At 50.2% G+C, this 22,754-nt stretch overlaps 1 protein-coding gene across 2 annotated transcripts in view; it reads left to right on the forward strand.

The window, feature by feature from the left end:
- Window positions 1-419: 419 nt before the first annotated feature.
- The window catches only part of LOC104319894 (unconventional myosin-X), a 104,516-nt gene continuing 82,181 nt past the window's right edge, over window positions 420-22,754 (forward strand). Inside the window, exons 1-3 of one of the 2 annotated variants that reach the window (XM_069781215.1) lie at window positions 420-544; window positions 15,968-16,066; window positions 21,700-21,858. In XM_069781215.1, coding sequence (XP_069637316.1) covers window positions 524-544; window positions 15,968-16,066; window positions 21,700-21,858 — 279 coding nt within the window. In that variant the 5' untranslated portion in view covers window positions 420-523. The remainder of the gene's footprint in view (window positions 545-15,967; window positions 16,067-21,699; window positions 21,859-22,754) is intronic. The other variant, XM_069781216.1, reaches the window with a different exon arrangement.

Genomic DNA, 22,754 nt, shown 5'->3' on the forward strand with positions numbered 1-22,754 from the left:
AAGGGTCTCTCTCACTGTATCACGCTATGACGGCCTGCTGAAGGGACGCCAAACCCGAAATGTTTGCTATTCCAGATGACACCAGTTGTCCTTCCGAAGCCAGCACTTAGCTGCTATGGCTGTACAGAGGTGGTCCCCGCTGCGTGTCCGTGGGTGGCACCGGCCGCTCGGGCTCAGCCGGCGCCTCCCGCACCCCAAACCCTTTCCAGCCCCCCCCTCCCCGCTCCGAGACGCTGCCTGCTCCCCACCCAGCGTGACCGGCTCCCCCGCTCCTCAACGCTCAAGCACACGCCGAGCCGGCCAGCCCCGCCGCCGCCGCAGCGAACGCGCTCCCCGCGCCCCCCGCGCCCCGGGGGGCGGGGCGGAGCCTAGCGGGGCGGGGCGGGGCGGGGCGGGCGCTCCCTCCCCGCCGCCGGCGAGGCGGAGCCAGCGCGGCGCGGGGCCGGCGAGTCGCGCCTGCCCGGCCGCGGCGATGCGGCGCTGAGAGCCGGCCGGCAGCGCTCCGTGCGGGGCGAGACCGCCGATGGACGCCTCTCTTCGCCAGGTAGGCAGCGGCGGGGGGGGGGCTGCCTGCCCGCCTGCCTGCCTGCTCGCTCGTCCCTTCCCGGCCCGGGGTTGGGGGGAGCCGGGCGGAGGGCGGGCGGCAGGGTCAGGTCCCGCGGTGGGACGAGCATCGGGATGCCGTGCCCAGGCTCGGGGCCGCCGGGCGCTGCCCCGGGAGCGGCGGGGCGCCGCGCTCCCCGCGGGGCTCGCCGCGGCCTCGCTGCCCCCTGGCCGGGGCAGTGCCGGCTGCACTTTTTCGTCGAGCGCTGAGATGCGGCGCCGGGCAGCCCTCGCGAGGAGCGGAACGGGTTACGGGAGGAGCGATGTGCGGTTCCAGCAATTCAGGCTGAGGGCTGCTCGCAGGAGGAGAGGATTTGTCGCATGATAGTCATGGCTGCCCAGAGACGGCTCGCATGCTGCTTTAATCCCCTGGAGCGACTCAAGGGTCCGGAGCCTGCTCCTGCCTGTGTGTGCATGTCACGGCTCGGCTCGCCGCACGTGGCACCGGGCCAGAGCCGAGCCGGTGAGGAGCCGGGAAGCGTGCAACCGGAGGGAGCGTCCGCCTCGGCCCTCTGCCTCCTCGCTGCCCCTGCCCAGTCACCTTCACGCTGGCGGGCAGAACGGGCTCCTCCGGAGCCAGGCTCGTACCTGTTAGACGTGGGTTTACAACAGCCGCGTGGGGCATTGCGCTGCCTGGGGCGGGGAAAGCGATGCGCAGCCTTAACGCGCGTGGCCCGGTGCCGTGCACGCGCCAGACCCCCCCCAAATTCTCTCTGCCTCTTTCCTTGCCTGAGCACACGCAGGTTTCCAGCCCAGCCCGATGCTGCCTTTGGTCGTGAGGGGCAGGTGGGCGCAAGGCCGGGGCAGTCCTTGCTGGCCCCATGGGCGACAGCAGGTGCCCGCGGCACTGGCAGTGGGCACGGCAGGTGCTGTGGGGTGACGGGGCCATCCTGAGGTCTGCCGCTGAGCTCTGAAGGCCTCCTCTTTGGGGCAGGGTCATCAGAAATCCGCCCCCCTCTGACCCCCTGTTGGTTTCCAGGCCATTAAACCCAGTGTCTGGCCTTTGCTGTGTCCTGGGTGCGGCGGGGGAACCGGCAGCCCCCCCGGAGCAGCCCATTTTCTGTGCGCTGGAGCAGCTGGTGGGCTCGGGCCTGCCCCCTCCCTGGTGAAGCACTTTCTTTATCAGAACAGATGTTTTCCCAGATCCGGCCCTGGCGAGGAAGGAGTGGCTGTCCCCGGGGCTGTGCGGCTCGGGCTGCCCCGCGGCATGCGCAGCACATCGCCCAGGATCCCTTCAGCCATTAACTGATTAACCTGCTGCTCCTGGAAGCCTGGGCTGCCTGTATCTAATCAGATGGAGGGCAGGGTTTCCCAAAGGGCCATTTCACCAGAAGCCTTTATGCCCACGCCTCTGTCACGAGGCACCTCCTGGCCTCTTGCAACAGGAGTAGCCGCCGAGGAGCCTGAAGCGCCTGATGGGAATGGGAGGCTGGAGAGGGGATGCCCAGAGGTGCGTGTCTCGGCAAGTAGCGCCCAACAGAGAACTGCCTGCTTTGTCCAGCTCCGCTTGTCCAGGCGTGATTCTGCTGTCATCTGGGGAAACAAAGATTTCCAGGGAAGGGCTGAGGGGCAGCCCTGAAGCCAGGGACTCTGTAGGAGTCTTACATCTCTTGTAAATCACAGGCTTAAACCCTGGCGAAGCAAGGTGCCCAAGGCTGGAGAGCTGGGACAAGCACACATGGAAAAGCATCAAGCTTTGCTTTGCAGGAAAGGCAGTGGGGGTGGGAGCAGGGGACGTGGCTTCCCTGGAGCGGGAATGTTTGGCATTTGCTGCACCCTGGCCACTCTTCCTCCTTCTCCATGGGGGGTTCTTGGTGGGAGGGCAACGCCTGAGCAGAAGGGAGTTGCTCCACCTCTTACTGCTGCAGCAGAAGCCAAGCTCGTCCCAGGGGATGCATGTCATCCCTTACAATGAATAGCTTAAACCCCAGCATGTTGTTGGTCTTGCCTTAGCAGGCTCCCATGCTGTGCTTGCAGAATTCAGATGCTACACTCAGCGATGTGGTCAGTGTCTGGGGTTAGGTGGGGATGCCGTGGGTCTTCTCAGCTTCCCTGGTGCCTCCCTCTGCATGCTGGAGACCAAAGGAATTCCTGTTCTTTGAAGTTTATCTGTGATAAGTCACTTAGTGACGGGTTCAACCTACTTATCGCCCTGGCTCTGCCAAGTGGGAACAGTTTTGGCCAGTTGTGTCCGCTTGATGCTGCTGAAGGGCTTCCCATGTGCCATGCCCTCCTCTGACTGCTGACCCTGGGGACGGTGAGCTGGTGGGTTGCGTGCTGCCGCTGCTCTTCCCCTGCAACATCCCAAGCAGGCCAGATTAGAAAGCCTTCATCCTCCGCAAGTGGTACAGCACAAAGATGTGTGCCTCTGCCATCTGAGGTCTGGTGTGCAGCATGGCTCAGGGATGTGACGGATGACGCCTTTGCTCCAGCCGGGTATGAGCAGAGGAGCTGAGATGGTGTGTGCGCTCCGCCGTCTCCTTTCTTGGCGGCTGCAGCGAGTCCTGTGCCCAGACAGGGAGGAGGGGCCCTGGAGGCCAGGGCTGTGGTGCGGTGACGGATGATAGTTTCCCTTCGCGTCTGGAGTGTGGGCAGGATGTGGGGTGACACAGAGGATGTGACTCGCTCTCCCAATTCTCCCCGAGGAGCAGGAATGTCGTGGCCAGGGTTAAAGGAGACACTTCTCCCATCCCATCCCTCTCTGTTCTGCAGTTGGAGTGACCAGCCGGCATGGCCCCACGGTCAGCCTGCACTGAGCAGCAGCATCCAGTGGAGTCACAGATGCCGTTCTCCTTCTGCTCGTGTGCCACTGGCCTAGAAATGCTGGCATTTTAAGTGTTAAACAGTTTTTTCTCATTGCTCTTTTGGTGGAACACAATGCTTTTAATCTGTGTGGTAAAATAAATCCCCCAAAGTCCTTAAGCTTTCTGACATAGGAAGAGAAAGGCGGGGGGGTCCTGTGCTCATGTCCTGCATGGCTGTGGTGGTCTGAACTGTCATCCTGACAGCTCAGCCTGGTCTTCACTTACTGTCCCCCATCCTCCCCTGGCTACAGCCCATCTCTTCTTTGTGGCCTGGGACATCTGCCATGGAGGTGGGGAGAGGAGCCACTTCCCCCATGGACACGTGCAGACCAGCAGGGAGTCTCAGGGTCAAGTCCATGGAGGAGTACAAGGGCTACCCAAGTTGCCACCATACATGCATCCGAGCTGCTTGCTTGGTCCCGAACTGAGGTGGGGAGCAAGCAGCTCTGCCAGGTCTCTTCTGCTCTGGTGGCTTTGTCCTGGCTGCTGCACACGTGTGCTGACTGGTTTGTGCAACTGGGAAGTGTCTGACCACTCCGCAAAGCCATCAGCTAGTTTGCGGATTGTGACCCTTTGCCGGCCACGTGATACTTAGCTGTACATGCTGTCCTCCAGTGTGGCTCCTTAGTCCTGGTATAAACTTATGTGTGTAAGCATTTGCAGAGTCCATGGGTGAGGAGAAGAGCTGAAGGGACTTGTCTGCGAATGCGTCTTTGCAGTGTGGAGCCTGATTCCTGCAGCAGGTACAGAACTAGTCTGATTTTTGGTTGCACATGCGATTCTCCCCAGCTTTGAGCTCTTGGTTGAAACTGCCTGGCTGCATCATTCTGAAATCAGTGTCCCCAGGGAGCTCGGCTTGTGCTGGGTGGGGAGGACTCATACATGGAATCCTGGATTGGATTTCTCAACAGCTTGGTTTGCCCTCCCCACACTGCCTGCAGTGGAGAGAAGGTGGAGTTCCTGTGAGAGAGGAGTGTGGCTGGATGTCCTGGAGAATCCTTCCAGAGACTCCTGTCTGAGATGAAGGAAATGGTTCAGCTGACTTGGATGACGCTGACCATGAGTGATGTGCTGTCTTTTCAGATAACAGTGAGCTGAGTGCCCGTGTGTTAACAACCCTTGGCTTAGGAAAATGCGGTCTTGGAAAGAAACGGTAGATAGAGTGTCATCTTCAGCAGTGGGGCTGCTCCATAAAGCACCAGGCCTCTCACCTCCCCTGAGGACCATGTGCTTCACTGACTTTCCCTGATGATCTCCTCTCGGTTTACCAAGAATATTGTGACCTCTTAGAAAAGAGGATCTGGAGAGATTGGGAAGAGAAAGAGAAATGCCGACTATTACATCCATGCTGCGTATATAATGCTCATTGAGTCAATACCAACCAGAGCAAGCCCTCTCTGTTTAAGTAGTCTGTGTAGTTCAGCTAAAGAGAAGCACCACTGTCCTTGAACGTATGCATGGGGCTGGTGTAGCATGGATGTTCCTACGTGCAGGATCCTCCATCCCAGCTGCATCTCCCCAAAGCCATTCAGAGCAACAGAGAGGCAGATGTAGGGCAAAAGGGCTCAGCTGCCCTGGTCTGGAGCAGCAATTGCAGGGAAGAAAGCTCTTCTGCCAAAGGTGATATGAAGAAGTGTCTGGCGGAAGAGAGGGAGTCCTGTTAGCTCCCTCCTTAGGGCATTCATCTGGAGCCAGGCTGTGTGAGCTGCGACCTTGTCAGATCCTATCAGCGGAGCGAGGGTGGGCTGGTGCAGGCGCTGGATGGGAGCCCCCACGTGAAGGGGAGCCGGGTCTCCCTGGGCCAGCCTGCAGCTGCCCCATCGCTGCCTCCAAAACCACCTCGTACTGCTCTGGTTTCACTTCTTGCCTCACTTTTTTTAACATAATAATTGCAAATGTTTCGCAATTTCTTATTTCCCATTTTGCTTTAAGGAAAATGTGCGAGCTATTTAAATGTCATCATTAAGACTGAAACTTCTGTGAGTCTGGGTTTCCTGGTTATCCTCCAGTTACCCTAAGCTCTGTGGTTCTGTCTCCGCATTTCCATCTGAGCTTACACACAGTTCAGCAGTGCTGTAGAGCCGAGTCCCAGGAAAGACACCTACGGAGGGCCTGTCTGCCATGCACCACTTGGCACAGCGTCCGGGGGACTTTTGGGTCCGGTCATTATAAACACAATAATTATTGTAATAAGTGAACCAGTGGCATGGCCTCTCATAGATAGTGATCTGGGTATTTGATGAGAAGGGGGAAATTCGGGTTAGGACCAGGGCTGTGTATTAGTCCTGTTTATTCCTGCTACCTGCGTCTTGAGCCAATGATTAAGATTTGGCTGAATCACACTTTCTGGAAAAGCTTCTTATTTCTGGAGGATCCCCCGCTTTTTGCAGTTTCTTCCAGGGCTTACACAACCTTGCTTTAAAATAAATCCTGCTTCATTTCTCAAGTGTCTGGCAGCTCCATCCATCTTTGGGTCCTACTTTTCTTCTGCTTCATGAGACTTGTTTCATCCCAAATAACTTCTCTGTCTGCAAGAAATTATTCTCTGGCACTGGGTTTCCTCTGGGTTCCTGACAAAGGTGAGACAGCAGGTAGCAGAGCAGTGGTCTCGGTACTGCTGGCAGCAGTGTCCTCACAGCAGGGTGTAGTTAGTTGGGCATGCAGGGACCAAGGTGAGGTTTGCAGCCCATGCTGGGCCACATGCTGCTGTGATCCCCCTGCTATCAGTGTCTAGCCTAGATAGGGCAGCCCTAGCTCTGGCAAATCTACATAATGACATTAACATTTTCACAAGTACTTTTGCATTAAAAGCGATCTTTCTGAATAGCAAAAATGACTGAGTTTTTTCAATTTTCTCTGAAAGGCTTCTTTCTCACACCTCAAAGCATAAGTAGGCAGTAAACTTCCTTACTCTTGTTTATACATCCCAGACATGCATCAGCTTTTGTTGCAACCAAATGTCCTGGGAGTTCCTGTTCAGCGGTTTGCAATCCTCTTTAGGTCTCTGACTTTCCAGAAGACATTCCTCCGTTTGAAGTGCTCCTTGCATTCCTCCTCCCCTGAAGCTGACCTTTCAGTTTGGCTGTATTTTAATCCCATTTTGTTCAAACAAGTGGGCTGTGGAATCCACATTTCTCTGATGGTCTTATCCTTGTGGGTACATACTGATCTACCAGATGTTGGCATCTGCTAGTACTGTCAGCACTACTTTTGATTTTAGGTCCTTGATGAGAATACAAAATAGTACTGACCCTGTCTCTCCAGAGTTTTGTTAGAAACTCCCTCAATTAGTCATGATTTTCCCCATTCGTAACAACTATTTTGAGATCCCTTTGCTGCTGTTTGCTCCTCAAGGGCTGACTTTTATCAGAATACTGTGTTCTATATGGTCAATGCCATGAGAATCTATTACTGTCCTATTTATCTCTCATGCCTGGATGCAAAGAATGAAGAAGTCTTTTTGACTAGACTTCTTTCCACATGTTGACTGACATGGGACAATGATTAAAGCTAGAGTATCTTTAAGTTGGAAAAGCTGAAGGCAAAAACTGTATTTTCCGTGGGGTTGTCAGACTGAGCAACCTATGGTTACTTGGGATAATCCTGCTATCACCCTTGTTTAGGCTCTGACCCTTCCAGTCTTTTGGAATTTCCTCAACATTTCCAGGCTTATTAAAAATGAGTATCAGCTGGTGAGAAACTTTATGGGACAGATCTCTGGGTGGGAACTCTTGGACCTGTTGATTTTTAAAATGTTTTACGTGTTTTCCATTTACTAATATAGGGGAAAGCATTTCAGCATCTCAGTGTGATGCAAGAGGGGTGCTTTCCAGGAATGTTTATTAAAAACTTCTGCATGTCTCTGTTGTTATTCACAATGCTGCTGTCCCCATCTAGAAATTGGATGCTGCTACTAGCGCACGTCTTTGTCCCCAGTGATTTTAGAAGAGAACACAGTGAAACATGGACTCTACCGTCTTTACCGTTCCCCAACTTCTTACTTGTGTGGGCTGTTTCTCCCTTTTCTCCACTTTCACTCTTATTTCAGATTGGCTGACAGTGCATCCCAGCTCAGAGGCACTCCACTTGCTTTCTGTGTGGTGTTTGAGGGAAGGACACTGAGGATGATCAAACACCAGGGAAACGTCTCACATGAAGAGTTTAAAAACCTGAGAATGCTTTATTAGTGGAATGACAACTCTGAGAATACTTTATTAGTGAAATGACAAATAGGGGGAGACATGGCAAAAGAGCAGAAAATAATGGATGAGACAGAGAAGGTGGATTGGATTCCGCTGTTCCTCTGCCTCTGACTGTGAGAAAAAGGGATTTTCTGCTTCACAGTGGTGGGACAGATTGATTAAAAAGTGTACGTTTCCATATAACGTGTGAATAGATGGTAGAACTCCACATGGCAGGGAATTATTGAAGTCAAGGATGTGGCAAGATGGCAAGTCCAGGATAAGAAGGGGATCAGGCCCAGTCAGCATGGGTTTACGAAAGGCAGGTCCTGCTCGACCAACCTGATCTTCTATGACCAGGTGACCCGCCTAGTGGATGAGGGAAAGGCTGTGGATGTTATCTTCCTTGACTTCAGCAAGGCCTTTGACACTGTCTCTCATGGCATACTCCTTGAGAAGCTGGTGTCTCATGGCTTGGACAAGTGTACTCTTCGCTCGGTGAAAAACTGGCTGGATGGACGAGCCCAGAGGGTTGTGGTGAATGGCGTGAAATCCGGCTGGCGGCGGGTCACAAGTGGTGTTCCACAGGGCTCGGTGTTGGGGCCGGTTCTGTTTAATATCTTTATCGATGATTTGGATGAGGGGATCGAGTGCACCCTCAGCAAGTTTGCAGACGACACCAAGTTGGGAGGCAGGGTCCATCTGCTTGAGGGTAGGGAGGCTCTACAGAGGGATCTGGACAGGCTGGAGTGATGGGCTGAGGCCAATCGTATGAAGTTCAAGGCCAAGTGCCGGGTCCTGCACTTGGGTCACAGCAACCCCATGCAGCACTACAGGCCTGGGGAAGAGTGGCTGGAAAGCTGCCTGGTGGAAAAGGACCTGGGGGTGCTGGTTGACAGCCGGCTGAATATGAGCCAGCAGTGTGCCCAGCTGGCCAAGAAGGCCAACGGCATCCTGGCCTGCATCAGAAATAGTGTGGCCAGCAGGAGCAGGGAGGTGATTGTTCCCCTGTACTGGGCACCGGTGAGGCCGCACCTCGAGTGCTGTGTTCAGTTTTGGGCCCCTCACTGCAGGAAAGACACTGAGGTGCTGGAGCGTGTCCAGAGAAGGGCAACCAGGTTGGTGAGGGGCCTGGAGCACAAGTCTTATGAGGAGCGGCTGAGGGAGCTGGGGCTGTTTAGTCTGGAGAAGAAGAGGCTGAGGGGAGACCTTATCGCTCTCTACAACTACCTGAAGGGGGGTTGTAGTGAGGTGGGTGCTGGTCTCTTCTGTCAGGTGGCTGGAGACAGGACAAGAGGAAATGGCCTCAAGTTGAGGCAAGGGAGAATTAGGCTAGATATTAGGAAAAATTTTTTTACTGAGAGGGTTGTCAGACATTGGAATAGGCTGCCCAGGGAAGTGGTTGAGTCACCATCCCTGGAGGTATTCAAAAAATGAGTAGACAGGGTACTTCAGGACATGGTTTAGTGGCCATGGTTGATGGTTGGACTCGATGATCTTGAAGGTCTTTTCCAACCTAAATGATTCTATGATTCTAAAAAGGTATTGGACGTAATCCCAAATTATGCATAATAAACACTGCAAAAGAAATACTGTTTCAGGGCTCTCATCTGAGATTTTTACAAAATGCATTGCATTGTGTCTGCTTGGAGGCAGGATGCTGGAGCTGGCGTCTGTGTGATAGACTGCTGTATCCTTGTGGCTTCCTGAGGCCCTGAGCTCTCTTCTGTGGACCTTGTATGCCACTCAGCTGTCCATCAGCCCAGCTTCAGCCTTGAAGCCATCAGCCAAATTTGAGAGAGGGAAGGAGCTGCAAGGAAGCTGCCTCACTGTATGTTTGGTGGGAAGAGGGAGAGGAGACCCAAAGCAATAACCAAGTTGAGGGCAGGGCAGGGATAGCTCTTCACTTACTCAGTTTGGAACTGCTAGCTTGTCAGCGGAAGTTTTGCTAGGGCCAGTCTGGGTTTTTGCACAGGCCTTGTTGCCTCCTTCCTTTCAGCTACAGAGAAGATGTGGGAAAGCCAGCGTTGCTGTGATATATCAGGAGTGTTCAGAGGCAGGGAATATACATCTGAAGATATCCATGTGAGTAATGTGCTCTAGGGAATGATTTGTTTTAATTCAAGTTTTAGGTGGGGAAGAGCTTATAGAGAAGGCATGGAAGCAGTGCTGGCTTTTATGAACTGAACTTTAGTGTGCATTTTTGGGGCTGCTGAGAAGTTCCCAGGTGGTTGCAAACTCTGTAGGATTGTTGCTTCACCTGAGGGAGGGCAGCGACTCCACTGCCCATGGTGGAATCGCAGGGGGCAGCTCATCTTAAACTGAGCCGAGAGAGAGCTTGCAGTGAAGTCTGGAAGGACGCACCATCGCCTTCTCTCTGTGCACCTTCTGCTTTTGGCAAAGGGCAGCCTTGAGGCATGGGAAAACAGTTGGGGGTTCACTCCCTCCACTCTCATGGTGAAGAGCTGGTGTGGTTGCTGTAGTGGGTAGTTGCTCCTTTGAGAAAAGCAAGAATTACCTTCAAGGACCAGGCATTTCCTGGGGGATATCTGAAGGTGGGACATGTGCAGGAGAGTGGGGAGAAGAGAAGCTGTACAGCAGCCAAGCTGGGGGAGGAGAGAGGAACAGAGCAGATGGGAGGGGGAGGTGAAAGAGGGGTGGGAAGCAGTGCACGTACATCAGTGACCAGAAGTGACAAACTGCTCTTAGATTAGACGATTTAAAATGCACAAACCTTCTCCTGATACTGCTATTCTGCAGAGCTGCTGGCAGACTGAGGGCTCTGCTCCTTAATTAGTGAGGAATGGGGCTGCTAATTGGCAGAACTAGTCTGAGTCATGGGCTCAGCCTGGGCTGCAGCTCTGGAGCAGCAGGACTCACGACTGCAGCTTTGTGTTCAGCTCCGTGAGCTGTGCTGCCTTGCAGAGGCTGCCTAGGCTCAGTGGGCTACTGTTGGGAACCATGGGACCTTCCCAGGTGCAATCCAGTCCCTTTCTGCCCTGCAGTGTGTCATCCTTGTGCCTTACAAGAAGTAGACTTTTGTTTCTGTTACCCCTGCCAGTGCTGTTGCAGGTATTGTCCCTCCTCGCAGCTGCTCCGTGTTGGCTGCTGCCAGCTCAGCTGTTGTCTCTCCATTACCTGTGGCCTCCTGGGCTACCTCCTCCCTTCCAGCAGCTGGTCCAGGTTTTGCTGATCAAATATAACCCAGGGACTGGCTGTTTGACTTTATTCCAGCCTGACATCAGAAAAACAGCAAGGTTGTGTTCCTTCCCCTATGGGTCTAGGATGTCAGGGACTCCCCCACCCCACCAATCATGTATCCATTAGCTAAGTCTCTTTATATATGTCCTATCACTTATTCATGATCATCTAGATCAATCTCTTGAAAAGTGCTTTTATTGAAACCCGATCCTGGCTTTGTCTGGGTTGCAAGGGCCTTTCTAGCCCAATCTCTGCTGCATGGTTTAAAACCACAAAGCCCATTGAGGCTGGGAAGAGAGCTGGCTTAGCACAATGCCGCTTCCATGCCTAGGAGCATATGGATCCATCGCCACGAAAAACATGAGGCTTGGATGCCCAATACCCACTGAACAGCCTCATTGTGCCAGGAGGACAAAGGTATGTATATGCACAATACTTGGAGCTGAAAAACTTATAGCACCCACAGAGATCTTTGGCTTGGCCTTAGTGTGCGGGTATATATTTTTGAGACATCCCTGCCCCTTGCAGAATGACTGCAGCAGTAATGGGGGAGAGTTACCCAAACTAAGGCACTGCCAAGAGCCTTTTGCAGTACTGTTTGCAGGTAGATCTGGACGCTGAGAGCCATATTCACTCACAAAGAAAACAGTACAAAAACATCCCTTAATGGAAATAGTGGACAATTGTGTGCATGTTTCATACACTGGAAGGCATCTTCCAACCAAAAGCACTTTTCTCTCTGAGTAACTCCTGGAAAATTGATGCACCCATCCTGGTTGTGGCCTCTGCTGAGCGTGTTAGTCCTGAGAGTTATGGAGGTTTGTGCACAAGGAGGAATGGGGCATGTGAGTGCTGTTGGAGAGAGGGAGCACTGCTAACTGTCTCCTCAAATCCTGTGCAGCTGGGGCAGCTCATTCTTGCTTGTGCCTGGGAAGAAGCAGTTTCCAGAAGAGAGAGGACATCCTGGGGGAACATGAAGATTCAAGGGTAGTCCAGACTACACAAATAAGAGAACAAGATATGATGACTTGTTTCTGAGGTGTGGTACAGTTGCAGAGCAGTGGCTTGCTCATGTCAGTCCCCAAATGTGTCTCCTGCTGGGCTGGGAGGCTCTGGAGAGGCAAAGACACCTGCAGGTACAGAGTTCTCTCTTGTACTCTGGAGCTTACTTTGCCTTCAGTAGCTGGATAGCTGATGAGGAGGGTGCACCCGCTGGTAGCTACGCACTCTGCTTTAATGCCTGGGTGCTTGCTTCTGCAGTCAGGGTTGTGTGCTCCTTGTCTGCCTCTATGCCCTTTCCCTGGGGTACAGCGCACAAGATCTCCTTTATCCTTTCCCTGCCGACGCAGCATACTGCATCTGCTGAGATCCAGGTACAGGTGTGTGAATGCAAGAGATAACTCCCTGGTATCAGTTGCTCTAAAAAAGGCACCAAAGGCCAAAGAAATCTGTAGCTTCAACTGATTTCTCGCTATCATGGATACCAGGAAATGTTATTTTTTTCCAAGTCTAGGACCCCAAAGTGCCAGGTGTTATGTGAAGAGAGAAAAATGACATCTTAGAGTTTACTGTCCACGGTGGAAGACATCATGGTGTGGGAGTGAGGCAGTACTGATGAAACACTGCTTTTGGTATGCAAGCAACTTTATTTTCTAAATTATAACCCCATGTTATGGAATCAGTTTTCAGGATTGTGCTTTGCTGTGTGCTTTGTGGCAAGGCCAGTTCCTGGACAGATTGTCACTGAGGCCATAGGAATGAGGATGCTGGTCTCTCAGAGTTTGTTTAACATCCAAGTGACCTGCCCTTGATACAGGAACTCTGGTACATTACAACTTTATTCTTTCTTTCAGTACCTGCTGTTGCTCCACTTAAAAACAAAATACCCCCTCTAATAAACTGCTAGTTAAAAGAAGAATTGGGAGGGGATGAGCTATTCTCATTATATAAGGGGCTCAAGTTAACTATCATCAGTATTCAGCCAGCTTTATTAGGTGGAAAGCAGTTACACAAAGTCATTGTTCTGCTGTTCCTTAGCTGTCTTTTAGGGTGTTCTTTTCAAAGCAGTGATTGCTTGTTGCTTCATTTTGTTAAACGGTTTTGTCTCTGGATGCAGGCGAGCACTTCTATATCCCAGTTTCAAAACTGAGTGGTTTTTTTTTACTCTTGTGCTAGGAGAGCAGGGGTTTTTCCATCATCTGTGTGCCTGTGGGAGCGGGGACCCCCCAGAGCTGGCAGGTCACTGCTCCGCAGCGCTGGGCTGTGCTCTGTTTTGCTGGCCTTGCTTTTCCCATGGAAGTTCAGCCTTGCTGCCTGGCAGTTCTTGAAGTTTTCTGCTCAATTTAATCCTTTCAACTGATCAATGAAATGCATGGTATTGGGGGAGAGGAGAGTGATGTGAGGGCAGTCTCTCTGGTGTCACCATCTGTTTCTGTATTTAGTCAAGGCTCCTTGGGGAATTTCAAGTTTAGAAAAAAGGGCTGATGGAAGGAGATGCACTAAAACAAACTCAGCCTTTCAGGAAATGGGGGCTATGCTGGGCAGAAGTTACAATAATTATTTGCTCTCTTGTTCCTATTCTGGCTGTCTCAGCATGATGTTCCTTTTGGAAACAACATAAATGGGTGCAGTTATTCTACTGGGCAGAGGCAATTGCTGTTGTAAAAACAGCTACAACATCAAAGTAAACTGAAGTAAGTAGTTCTGGGCAGCTGAAATGCCACAGTGCCTGGGACTTTCATCGTGTTGCCTTCTACTCCTTAGCAGCACACAGAAGGATCTGCCGTAAGTTTGTAGGAAATGGCACAATATTGTACAAAAGAACTAGGTCTCCTTTTGGAACTATTTGTTACTACTTTTGCATGTGGACTTTTGCTGGGAAAGGGGTCTGGGTCAGTTTGAACTTTCTGATAATTTCTAGGTGTTGAAGATACCAGACGGGTCTTATTGTCTGTCTCCCCTCTTCTCTTCCTTTAAAAGGTACCTAATAAATAACAGTGTTCACGCCCATGAGGTGTCTCTTGAGTGTCAGATTATTGACTGCCTCTATCTCCAAACTAATTTCTGAGCTCAGGGAGTGGAAAGTGTGCGTAACCTGGTCCTCCCGGTCTCCACAGACAGACTGTGTAGGGTTCTGTGAGCGTGGCACGCTGCTAATGCTGGGGTGGGTGCATGCTTGTGTGTGTGAGAGGGTGCGGGCCTGGCTCCTGATTAAACTGGGCTTGCGTGCAAGCTCTCATCTATGTGCTTCTGGGTTACTGGTGTGTGAAGGCATTGAAATGCGCTGTTGGGAATGAGTGTTTACAACAAGTATATTAGAAAAGGCTTTCCTTCGGCCCACTGTTGGGAACTCCAGACACAACTTTGCTGTTTTCTGACTCTTTGCTCTATACCATGATGGTAGTAGGAGCCTTTGCTGAAAACAGCATAAAGATGATCTACTAACACATGTTGCTGTTTGTATGTTTATGCAGAATAGTCAGAATGTGGTCTGGGAAGTGGATGGTTTCTCAACAGCAATGTCTTGCCCAGGTGCCTCAGGATACTTTGTCTCAAGCATCAAGAGTTTCAGAAAATGTAAGAGGATGTCATGAAGACCTCTTTATAGTTCCTCAGAATCTGTATTCAATGCATTGCTTACCAGCTCTCTGGGATCTTGAAACTTGAATCTGTAACATAAGAAAACATTTCTTTCTGTTGCTATTGCTCACTGGCCATGAAGGTGATCTTTACACACCACACTTGGGTTTAGGTACTGATCAGATGCACTGGTGCTTTTCATTCACTCGGTGAGGGGAAATTAATCTGCCTGCTGTGGAAACTCTAGAGCAGAACACAACAGCAAAACTAGAATTATGTAGGCCCTTTTTAATGTCATTAAAACCAGTTCCTTTATTGGGAGGGCTGGAGGTTGGCCAATAGACCTATCTTCTACAATAAGGAAAATCCAGGGTACTAAAGTGTTTAAAGTGACTAAAGTAGTTTAAAAAAACCCACCTAAACTAAAATAAATCATTAAAAATAGAATTAGTGTTCCACATTCTGTATAATGTAATATAGAAATACTATTGCATCTCTTCAAACATAATAAGCCTATAAGCAAAGAGCTAATGGTGCTGACGGGTTTAAGAGGCTAGGAAGGGCTTTTATAATCAATAACTTAGGGGCAGAAAACAAATCAGGAAGAAAGTAGGTCTACGAATCGATGAAAAGCAGTATGGCCTTAACGTTACTCAACAGTTCAGCACTTTGGCTTTTTCTCAATACTTATCTAAGCAGAGTTTATGTGATTTCTATGGGAAGACATGGAACAGATTAGTTTGCAATAACTGAAATGCGGCGTGACGTTATGCCTGATTCTGCGTAATTGCAGGTCACGCTCTCCCTGATTTGCCTTTGTGCTCCTGCTCTTTCCCTTGTACCAGGTCGCAGAGTCTCAGGCAGGGCAGAAGACGCCAATCCAGCAAACTGGTTTCCCTTGCGCTTTTTTGGTAGGCAAGCTATGAGATCTGCTTGCCCTGCAGATCTCCGCATATGTGTTACCAGAAATCTGCCTTTGTGCTCAGGATTGTCCTGAGAGACACTGAGCAATTTAAAATGTTGTAGTGTGTGTGGAAACTATATATACATCAGGGCCATCATATATACATCAGAGAAACACTCAAGTCATGTCATTTACTGAAGGAAACTCTTGCAAGAGAGGCAGACAAAGTTCTGTGAGGTCTACTTAGCTGTTGCTGATAATTTCTGGAAGCATTTTGACTTACAATGATGTGTGGGTGTATGAAATTGTAAACATTCTTTATTTACGTTTTCTGTTGTTATTATTATAGCATGACTTTTAATGACCGGCTATTCTAAGTTTGAAAATATTTAGACAGTCGAACCCACTATTCTGCGTGTTGGTATCTTTCAATAAAAACTGATGTTTCCTTACGTTGGTTTCCACATGAAGCTGATTAAAACTGCTTTTTCTTCCTCTCATGTTACATTAGAAAAATCAAAACCAGTTTCTCTGAAAATATAAGTAGGACTTGCTTAAAAATTTTAAGCAGCTGTAGCTTGGAAGTAGCCTCTGAATACAGCAGCTTTCCCCAGCTTTCCTTGGGTGTTTGCACCCCATGTGCAGATCTCACAGGCTCCAGTTCTTTCTAATGGGAGGTCTTCTGGTTTTTGCAGGGTGCCAGAGTATGGCTGCGGGAGCAGGACCAGCTGCAGCCATGCACTGTTGGCTCATGTGCCGATGGAAATGTGCTCTTCACCTCAGATTATGGCACGGTAAGTGAAGTTTGCATGAGGCTGTAGCCTATGCCAAGTTGCAAGTTGGACTTCTTGGTCTTGCGTGACCTTCACGTTAAAAGGAAACGTATCAATTGAAATGCTGCAATTCTGTCTGAAAAGTGACCCGGCTCTGTTACAAACCATGCCAAAGGTCTAACAAAGGTTAAAAGGAGAAGATTGTTCTCTTTCTTCTGTTCGTTTGTCTGCCCACCTCACTTTGCTTGTTTTTTCTCGTGCCATCTTTGAAGGAATTACATTAACAACCTAGCACAACCGCTATATTGGCAAAATGCACCTAGGAAGGAGGCAGCTTCACCAGCTAAGCAGCCCTTTCTGCCAGGATGTGCTTCTTGCAAGCCGTGCTGCTCTAAGGGCCGTCGTGCTCACAACTGTCTGCTTCAGCAGCTTTTGCCATCAGCCCTTTGGGCCAGGGGCACGTAGAAGTGAGCTCCCCGTGTCAGTCAGCAGTGTAAGTGCAGCAGCTATGTGTAGGACAGGTCAACAAGTCAGCTGAGTTCCTCTGAGAGCAGAACCCTCTGCCAGCAATAGGAACAAGCCTCTTTCCTGCCTTATTTCCAGCCCTGTGCTCCTTGTGTTTCTCTGGCATGCCTGCCACAGTGCTCATGGATTAATATTGGTAGGAAGGGACCTCTGGGGATCATCCAAGTCCTCAGTGAGTCAGCTCTGCTCCCTAACCCTGGGAAAACTATTCACTGCCTTCACGGAGGTTCTTGGTGAGTCAAACTGGTGCCTGGGCTGGGAGGAGGATGGGGAAATGGGCAGGGCTGTGCCCTCCAGCAGTGAGCAGTTAGATCTGCTCAGCGGTTTTGGTGACAGGTGCTCTGCAGGCAGCTGCTTTGTTACAGAAAATTGGACAGGTTTTTTCAGCCTCTTACCTGGCAAACAAAGGAGGGCACAAGGGGAAAGGGGATTTAGGACTCCAGCTTGTGGAGAGTCAGTGGTAGGACTGTCATATTTTTCAGTCTTGCTTTGAAAGGGCTAGATTTCAAACCATCATCCTTTTTCAAAGAGCCTGATTTGTTTCTCGGAGACAGAAACACCTAGCAGACACATAGGTTTTCCATCTGGTTACTCTAGTCTCTCAAATATTTTCTTGAGGATTTGCCTCCTTGGGGAGTGTTGGATAGTCACTAACTCATTTTAAGAGATCACAGGGGCATTCATCACAAGTAATGCAGCAGCCTGTGGAGGATCAACAAATGGTGAGTACTTCTGTGACTCTCCCAGACTTGCTCCTGTCTCTTCTGATACACTGCTGTGGCCTTGGAAAATCCTCCAAACCCACCTGGCACCTCTGAAAGGACACCAGAAATCCCGCCATAGAGCCAGTTGAGTGGGTGCACCCACTGCCAGCCTGTGTCCATGCTAGAAAAGGTACACAGGATAATGTTGGGTGGAGTCACAGGTCTAAAATAAGCTGGATTTGGGTTTTTTCCTCCATGAAAGAAGAAACCGCTAGGCTGAAGGAGCATGTGCTTTATGGCTTATGCAGAAAAAGCACATGGTGACCATTAGAGGGCTTGCTTTATTCAGTGCCCACCACAATAGCTGTCCTGTGTGATTCCCGCGCCTGCTGCCTTCATTGCTTCATAACTGTAGGAGGGACTGGCTGTCTTACCCCAGGTGAAAACTCGGATGAGAACATCTTCACTTTACTTTAGGTTGGATGGGCCAGTTGAGGCCTCTGACTTTAGGATCCCTAAATCTAGTGTTCTCATGTTTGCTGTGGCCCAGCATCCCTGCAGCTCTGAGGTAAGAAGTCCAGTCGTGCTTCAGAGCTCTTGCCATTTGTTTCCACTTCCTTAAAAACACCTCAAGCAACAAATCCATCAGAAATGTGACTTCCTAGGAGGAAAGGAGGAGCCGACACTTATGAAACACAAGATTGGAAACCACAGTCCAGACAGACCAGCCAAATGCTTTATGGATAAACATAACTTAGATGCCAGGTGGGAGCTTTGCTCATGTGCTCAGGGTTGTGCTAATGGATGGATTTGTGGTTGAGAAGGAATCATTTCTCCCTTGCTCAGCCTGGTGAGCAGGGTTGGCAATCCTCATCTTGGCCTCTGTGCTGGCCAGGTTTTGGTTTATTCCTGACCATTGCAGGGGCTTGGAGAAAGTCCTGGTCATTTTGTTCTGTCTGTGGGCTAAATCTGAGGCAAAATCAGTTTATCACTGGGGAGAAAGTAGAAATCTTTGGCTGTGTTGTGAGGTGCCTGTGTGGTATTTGATGGCTTGTTTGTATTTAGACTGAAAACTGATGGTTCTTCTTCCCAAGTAATAAAGATCTGCTTATTAGTACCTATAACTTTCTGTTTAAGTGTTAACTTGTTGGAAAAGGGATATTCCAGAGGCAGCTCTGCTGAGAGATCAGTTTGTCTGTGTTCTCATTTGCTTCAGGCAAAATCAGCCATCATATTCAGCTCAGTAGTGCAAGCTGCTGAAGCCAACCTGGCTTACCTTACCTGGAACAGGATGATGGGGAGGATGTTCCTCCAAACTGTTCTCCTGGCAGATTGCTGGAGGGGTCCAGAAGTGGGGAGTGGGGTAACCAGAGCCTTTTTACTGGGGTGGATGGAGGTGGGAAAGTGTGGAGGGTCAGCATGTTTGTGTCTCAAACCTCAGAGCTCATTGGGGAGAGCGCCTCTGATACAATCTTGGGAACAGAAAACCACCACATGTCTGTATCCAGAACCCTGGATGATCCCTGCAGCCTGTTGGTGATACAAAGACTGGAAACTTGTATCTACCCTGAAGGGCAGAGGACAGATTAAAAGTCAACTCTTTCCCAGTGCCAGGGAAGGCCTGAAACCTCTCCTGCATGCCACAAGTGCCTTCCAGAGGCACAGAGACCTCACCTCCCAAATCTTAGTGGGGCTGGAGGCCCCAGCCTCTGCCTGAGGAAGGGTGAGTTGCTAGGGGTGCAGTGGTGGGCAAGGGTATTTGGTGAACCCACCCAGCCTCAGGGACAGACAGGTGACATCTTGGGCTCCGCTAGGGTGTCAGTGTGGCATCAGACCACTCCTCCAGGGAGTATATTTCACCTCTGCAGTGTTTCTGTTCAGAGGGTACCAGAGCCAATGCTCCTAACCCACCTTTGCTGCCATCCTGCAGGAACACCTGCTTAATTCTTTGAGAAACCTGGATCAGGTTTTTTTTTTAGAGGGGGATGACTGAATAACCCCAATCAGGCAGCTCAAGACAGGTTTAACAGGTGATGATCTAATCCCTACTAATCATTCACTTGTGTATTTAGGGCCCCTGTTGCTCTTCAGGGTCCCACTTTCTCCTGTGTTTTCTACAAGAGCAAGTAAACAAGCTCTGACCTATCACACAGTTATTTTTCATGAATAGCAGCCTCTTAGCACAGGTGCTGCCAACCACCCGGTATCTTTTGGGACACTTGTCCACTCAGCTTTTTCCCTAGATGTTTTCTTAATGTTCTGGCCCAAATGGCCACAAGTGCTGACAATGCATTGGTAAATGAGTAAGTGTCAGGCAAATGTAAGGAAAGATCATGTCATACTGTTTTGGTCTTGTCCCCTTCCAAAATTTGTCCAAGTCAGCAGAGAAGAGATAGCCAAGGTGGTTTGCTGCCTCATGGTTTGAAAGTGCTGTAGTGGTTTTGCTCCTGACAGAGGCCGTTCATATTGTGCATCTGCAGCTTGTACCCTCCCCTGAATTTAGTTGTCGCATTCTCCCATCCTGCTCCCTCAGTTCTTTTGTGGAAGTGCCTGAGGCCTCTGCTCTGAAGAAGAGAAAAAAAAATTGATGTGTTTTCTCTGGGCCATGCTTGCAGAGTGGAGGTCCTGCTGCTGGCAGAGTCACACCTCTCTGATACCCAGGTGTAGAAGTGGTGCAGAGAAGACCAGAAAGGTCTGGAGAGGGCCTTTATGCTTGAATGGGCTTTATTCTATGCTGTTCATGAACATGAACTATGTATTTTTGAAAGCTTCCTGGCTGGTGAGAAAACTGGGCTGTGGGGCAGTCTCCTAGTGGAAGAGACCGAGTCCATGTCACATTAGGTGTTACTGGGCAGACCTGGGGTGAATCCATCTGGGGAATGAGCCTGCTTCTCCTCCCCAGCTCCCTCCAGGAACAGAGCTGCTGTTTCAATTGTGCAGGCTTTCGCAGGCATCGTGGGGCTCTCGTAAAGGGATCCTGTGCCAGGTTATTCCTTCCCTGCACTGGCAGGCGTGCAGGCTTAGAGCTGAAAAGGGATGATCGCCGGGCACCTGCAATGCGCTGCAGCAGCGAGTGCCCTGCAAGGGACTCGCAAGGGTGGCTGGCTGGAGGGGGCAGGGTGACCTCATTCTGTCTTCAGCCTGCAGCTGCGTGGCTGGCCTCTCCCTAGCATCTACGGCAGCCCGAGGACTCCAAGAAAGCAGGCAGGAGAAACCAGTTAGATCAACACTATAGATCACGGTTCGTTCTCTACAGAGTCCACCAGTTTCTTGCTGGCACCTGGGAGGGCTGACAAGCAGGGATGGAAATGAGGTAGACACTGGAGCCCCAGAAGGGAAGGAAAAGCCCAAGTTTCTTTGGAAGGGTTACTGCGGGCCAGTTTGGTTCTCCATGCTGCCTATATGAACTCTCCCATCTGTCTATCTTGGGTCTTACCTTCCAGTGCAGCTTGGGATGCTGGGTGGGAGATGGCACATGGTTGAATCCAAGAGTGGGAAGCAACTGAAATAACTTTTGTGAAATGCCAGCATCGTGCTTGAGGAGGAGGAAAGGAAGGCTGGGATGTGGCTGTGGTGGAGGGGAACAGTCACATAATCTCAGCTGCATTGAAAGGGCGTGAAGAAGATGACCTGATAGCTGAAGAGTGGGTTATTGAGGAGGAGGAAGCTCTAGCAGGAAGAAGGATGCAGCAATTGAGGCAAGAAGAGTGCGACTGCATAGAGAAGAAAGAAGTAGGTACTTCCCAGAGCAGTGATAGAAGTTAATAGCCGTTGCTGTACAAACACTTCAAAGCTGCATCATACACATACATGCCAGCATGCACACGGGATGTCACTACTTTATTTACCTTCTCATCTGCTTTGCTCTCCTTTGCTCTTGACATGACAACCTCTCCCAGACACTCTCTGGCTGCTCCTATGGAGAGTGCAGGGCCAAACCTGGAATGTGAATATGCTTTGCCTCAGCCTTCCCACAGTCAGAGACATGATCCCACCTGTGTTTTTGTGAAAGACTGTTCCTGGTCTCTTGGGAGCAGCTGCTGTCATTATTCACAGTCATGAGTGCAGTGTGTAATACCTGTCCAGCCTAGCGCAGCTGGAAGCTGGTGCCCTGCTCCTGCTAAGGCAATTTCAGTAAAAATCGAGTAACCTTGCATTGATCTGTCCCTGACAATAGTGAAGGTGAGGGATTGACTCTGTAGCTAAAGAAGGGAGTGTGCTGTGTGGTTTCTGGCCAGAGATGTCAAATAGGTAGGAGCAGGAACAGAATAATGACTATAAAAATAGGGAGCAGATCTGTGCCTTATTAATTTCCTTTTCCAGTGCTAAAGTACAAAGCTGTGGAAGGGGGCATGTTTCTGGTAGGAAATCAGGCCACGTGCCCAGGTGTCATGAGCTTGTTTGTCCTTCTGCCCATTCTTCCAGGTATTCCAGTACCCTAAGGCCTCCCTTTCCAGAGAAAAAGTTTTGCCAATGCACCAGACCAGCATTGATGGAGTAGAAGACATGTCCATGCTGGGAGATCTGCATGAAGCTGCCATCCTGCTTAACCTGCACCAGCGCTACCAACAGGGTAACATCTATGTAAGTGCTCAAGCTGGGCCACAGCCCTTCTGGCTAATGATTTTTGTTTAGCTTCGGGGCTGCCACTTTGCATGTGAGAGACTAATTTTAGCATTGTTTCCTGAGCATTGTTTCATGTGAATAGAAATGGAGTTTTTTTCTGCCTTGCCAGCTTTATCAGCCCTGTGAGATCCTACCCCTACCAGAGGGGCCTCTTTACATCTATAGAAGAACTTCTAAAACATGAACATTCACCTCTAGGTTTTGTGGTAGTTGTGCAGCTCTGTATCCTCCATCGGCATCCGTGTTTTACGAGCTGGCAGTCACATTCCCCAGATTCCCCATTATTGCTGTTTAGAGGTTTATATGGCCAAGCAGACTGGAAAGTGCGGAGTACACAGGTGGTTGCTGAGTGTCCCTCCTGATCCGGATGAAGCTACTGCTCAGCAAAACTAGGAAAGCAAACCTGTTGCCTAATTCTTCTGCTTTTATATGCAGTTCTGGCTTTTTTGAGTTGCTCTGCTCTCCTTGCACAGACGAATACTCAAAGCATCTCTGGATTTCTCTCTTGGGACCCTTGGGAGGGATGCAAGTGTCAGGAAAGGGACTTGTGAGGGAAAGCACACCTGGGATGAGGCATCCCTGGAGTGCTGGGATGGCAGCATGCTCTGCTGAAAATTGGAGAGGACAAGGAAGATATATTACAAAGACTGCCTTACCTTGCTTGTCCATGCTTATGTGCACCCAGAGTTTTTCAGATTATGACATGAAAAATGTAAATCTCTGTGTTGCATAGCAACTGTTACCAAGGCAACCAAACCATATGCACCTGTATTCCAGGAAATGATCAATAAAGTGACCCCGTTTCTGAACCATCTCCTGCACTGGCATGCAGAGGAGACTGCAGATTCTCTTTT

Source organism: Haliaeetus albicilla, chromosome 4 (assembly GCF_947461875.1).
Source record: "Haliaeetus albicilla chromosome 4, bHalAlb1.1, whole genome shotgun sequence".
Lineage (NCBI taxonomy): Eukaryota > Metazoa > Chordata > Aves > Accipitriformes > Accipitridae > Haliaeetus > Haliaeetus albicilla.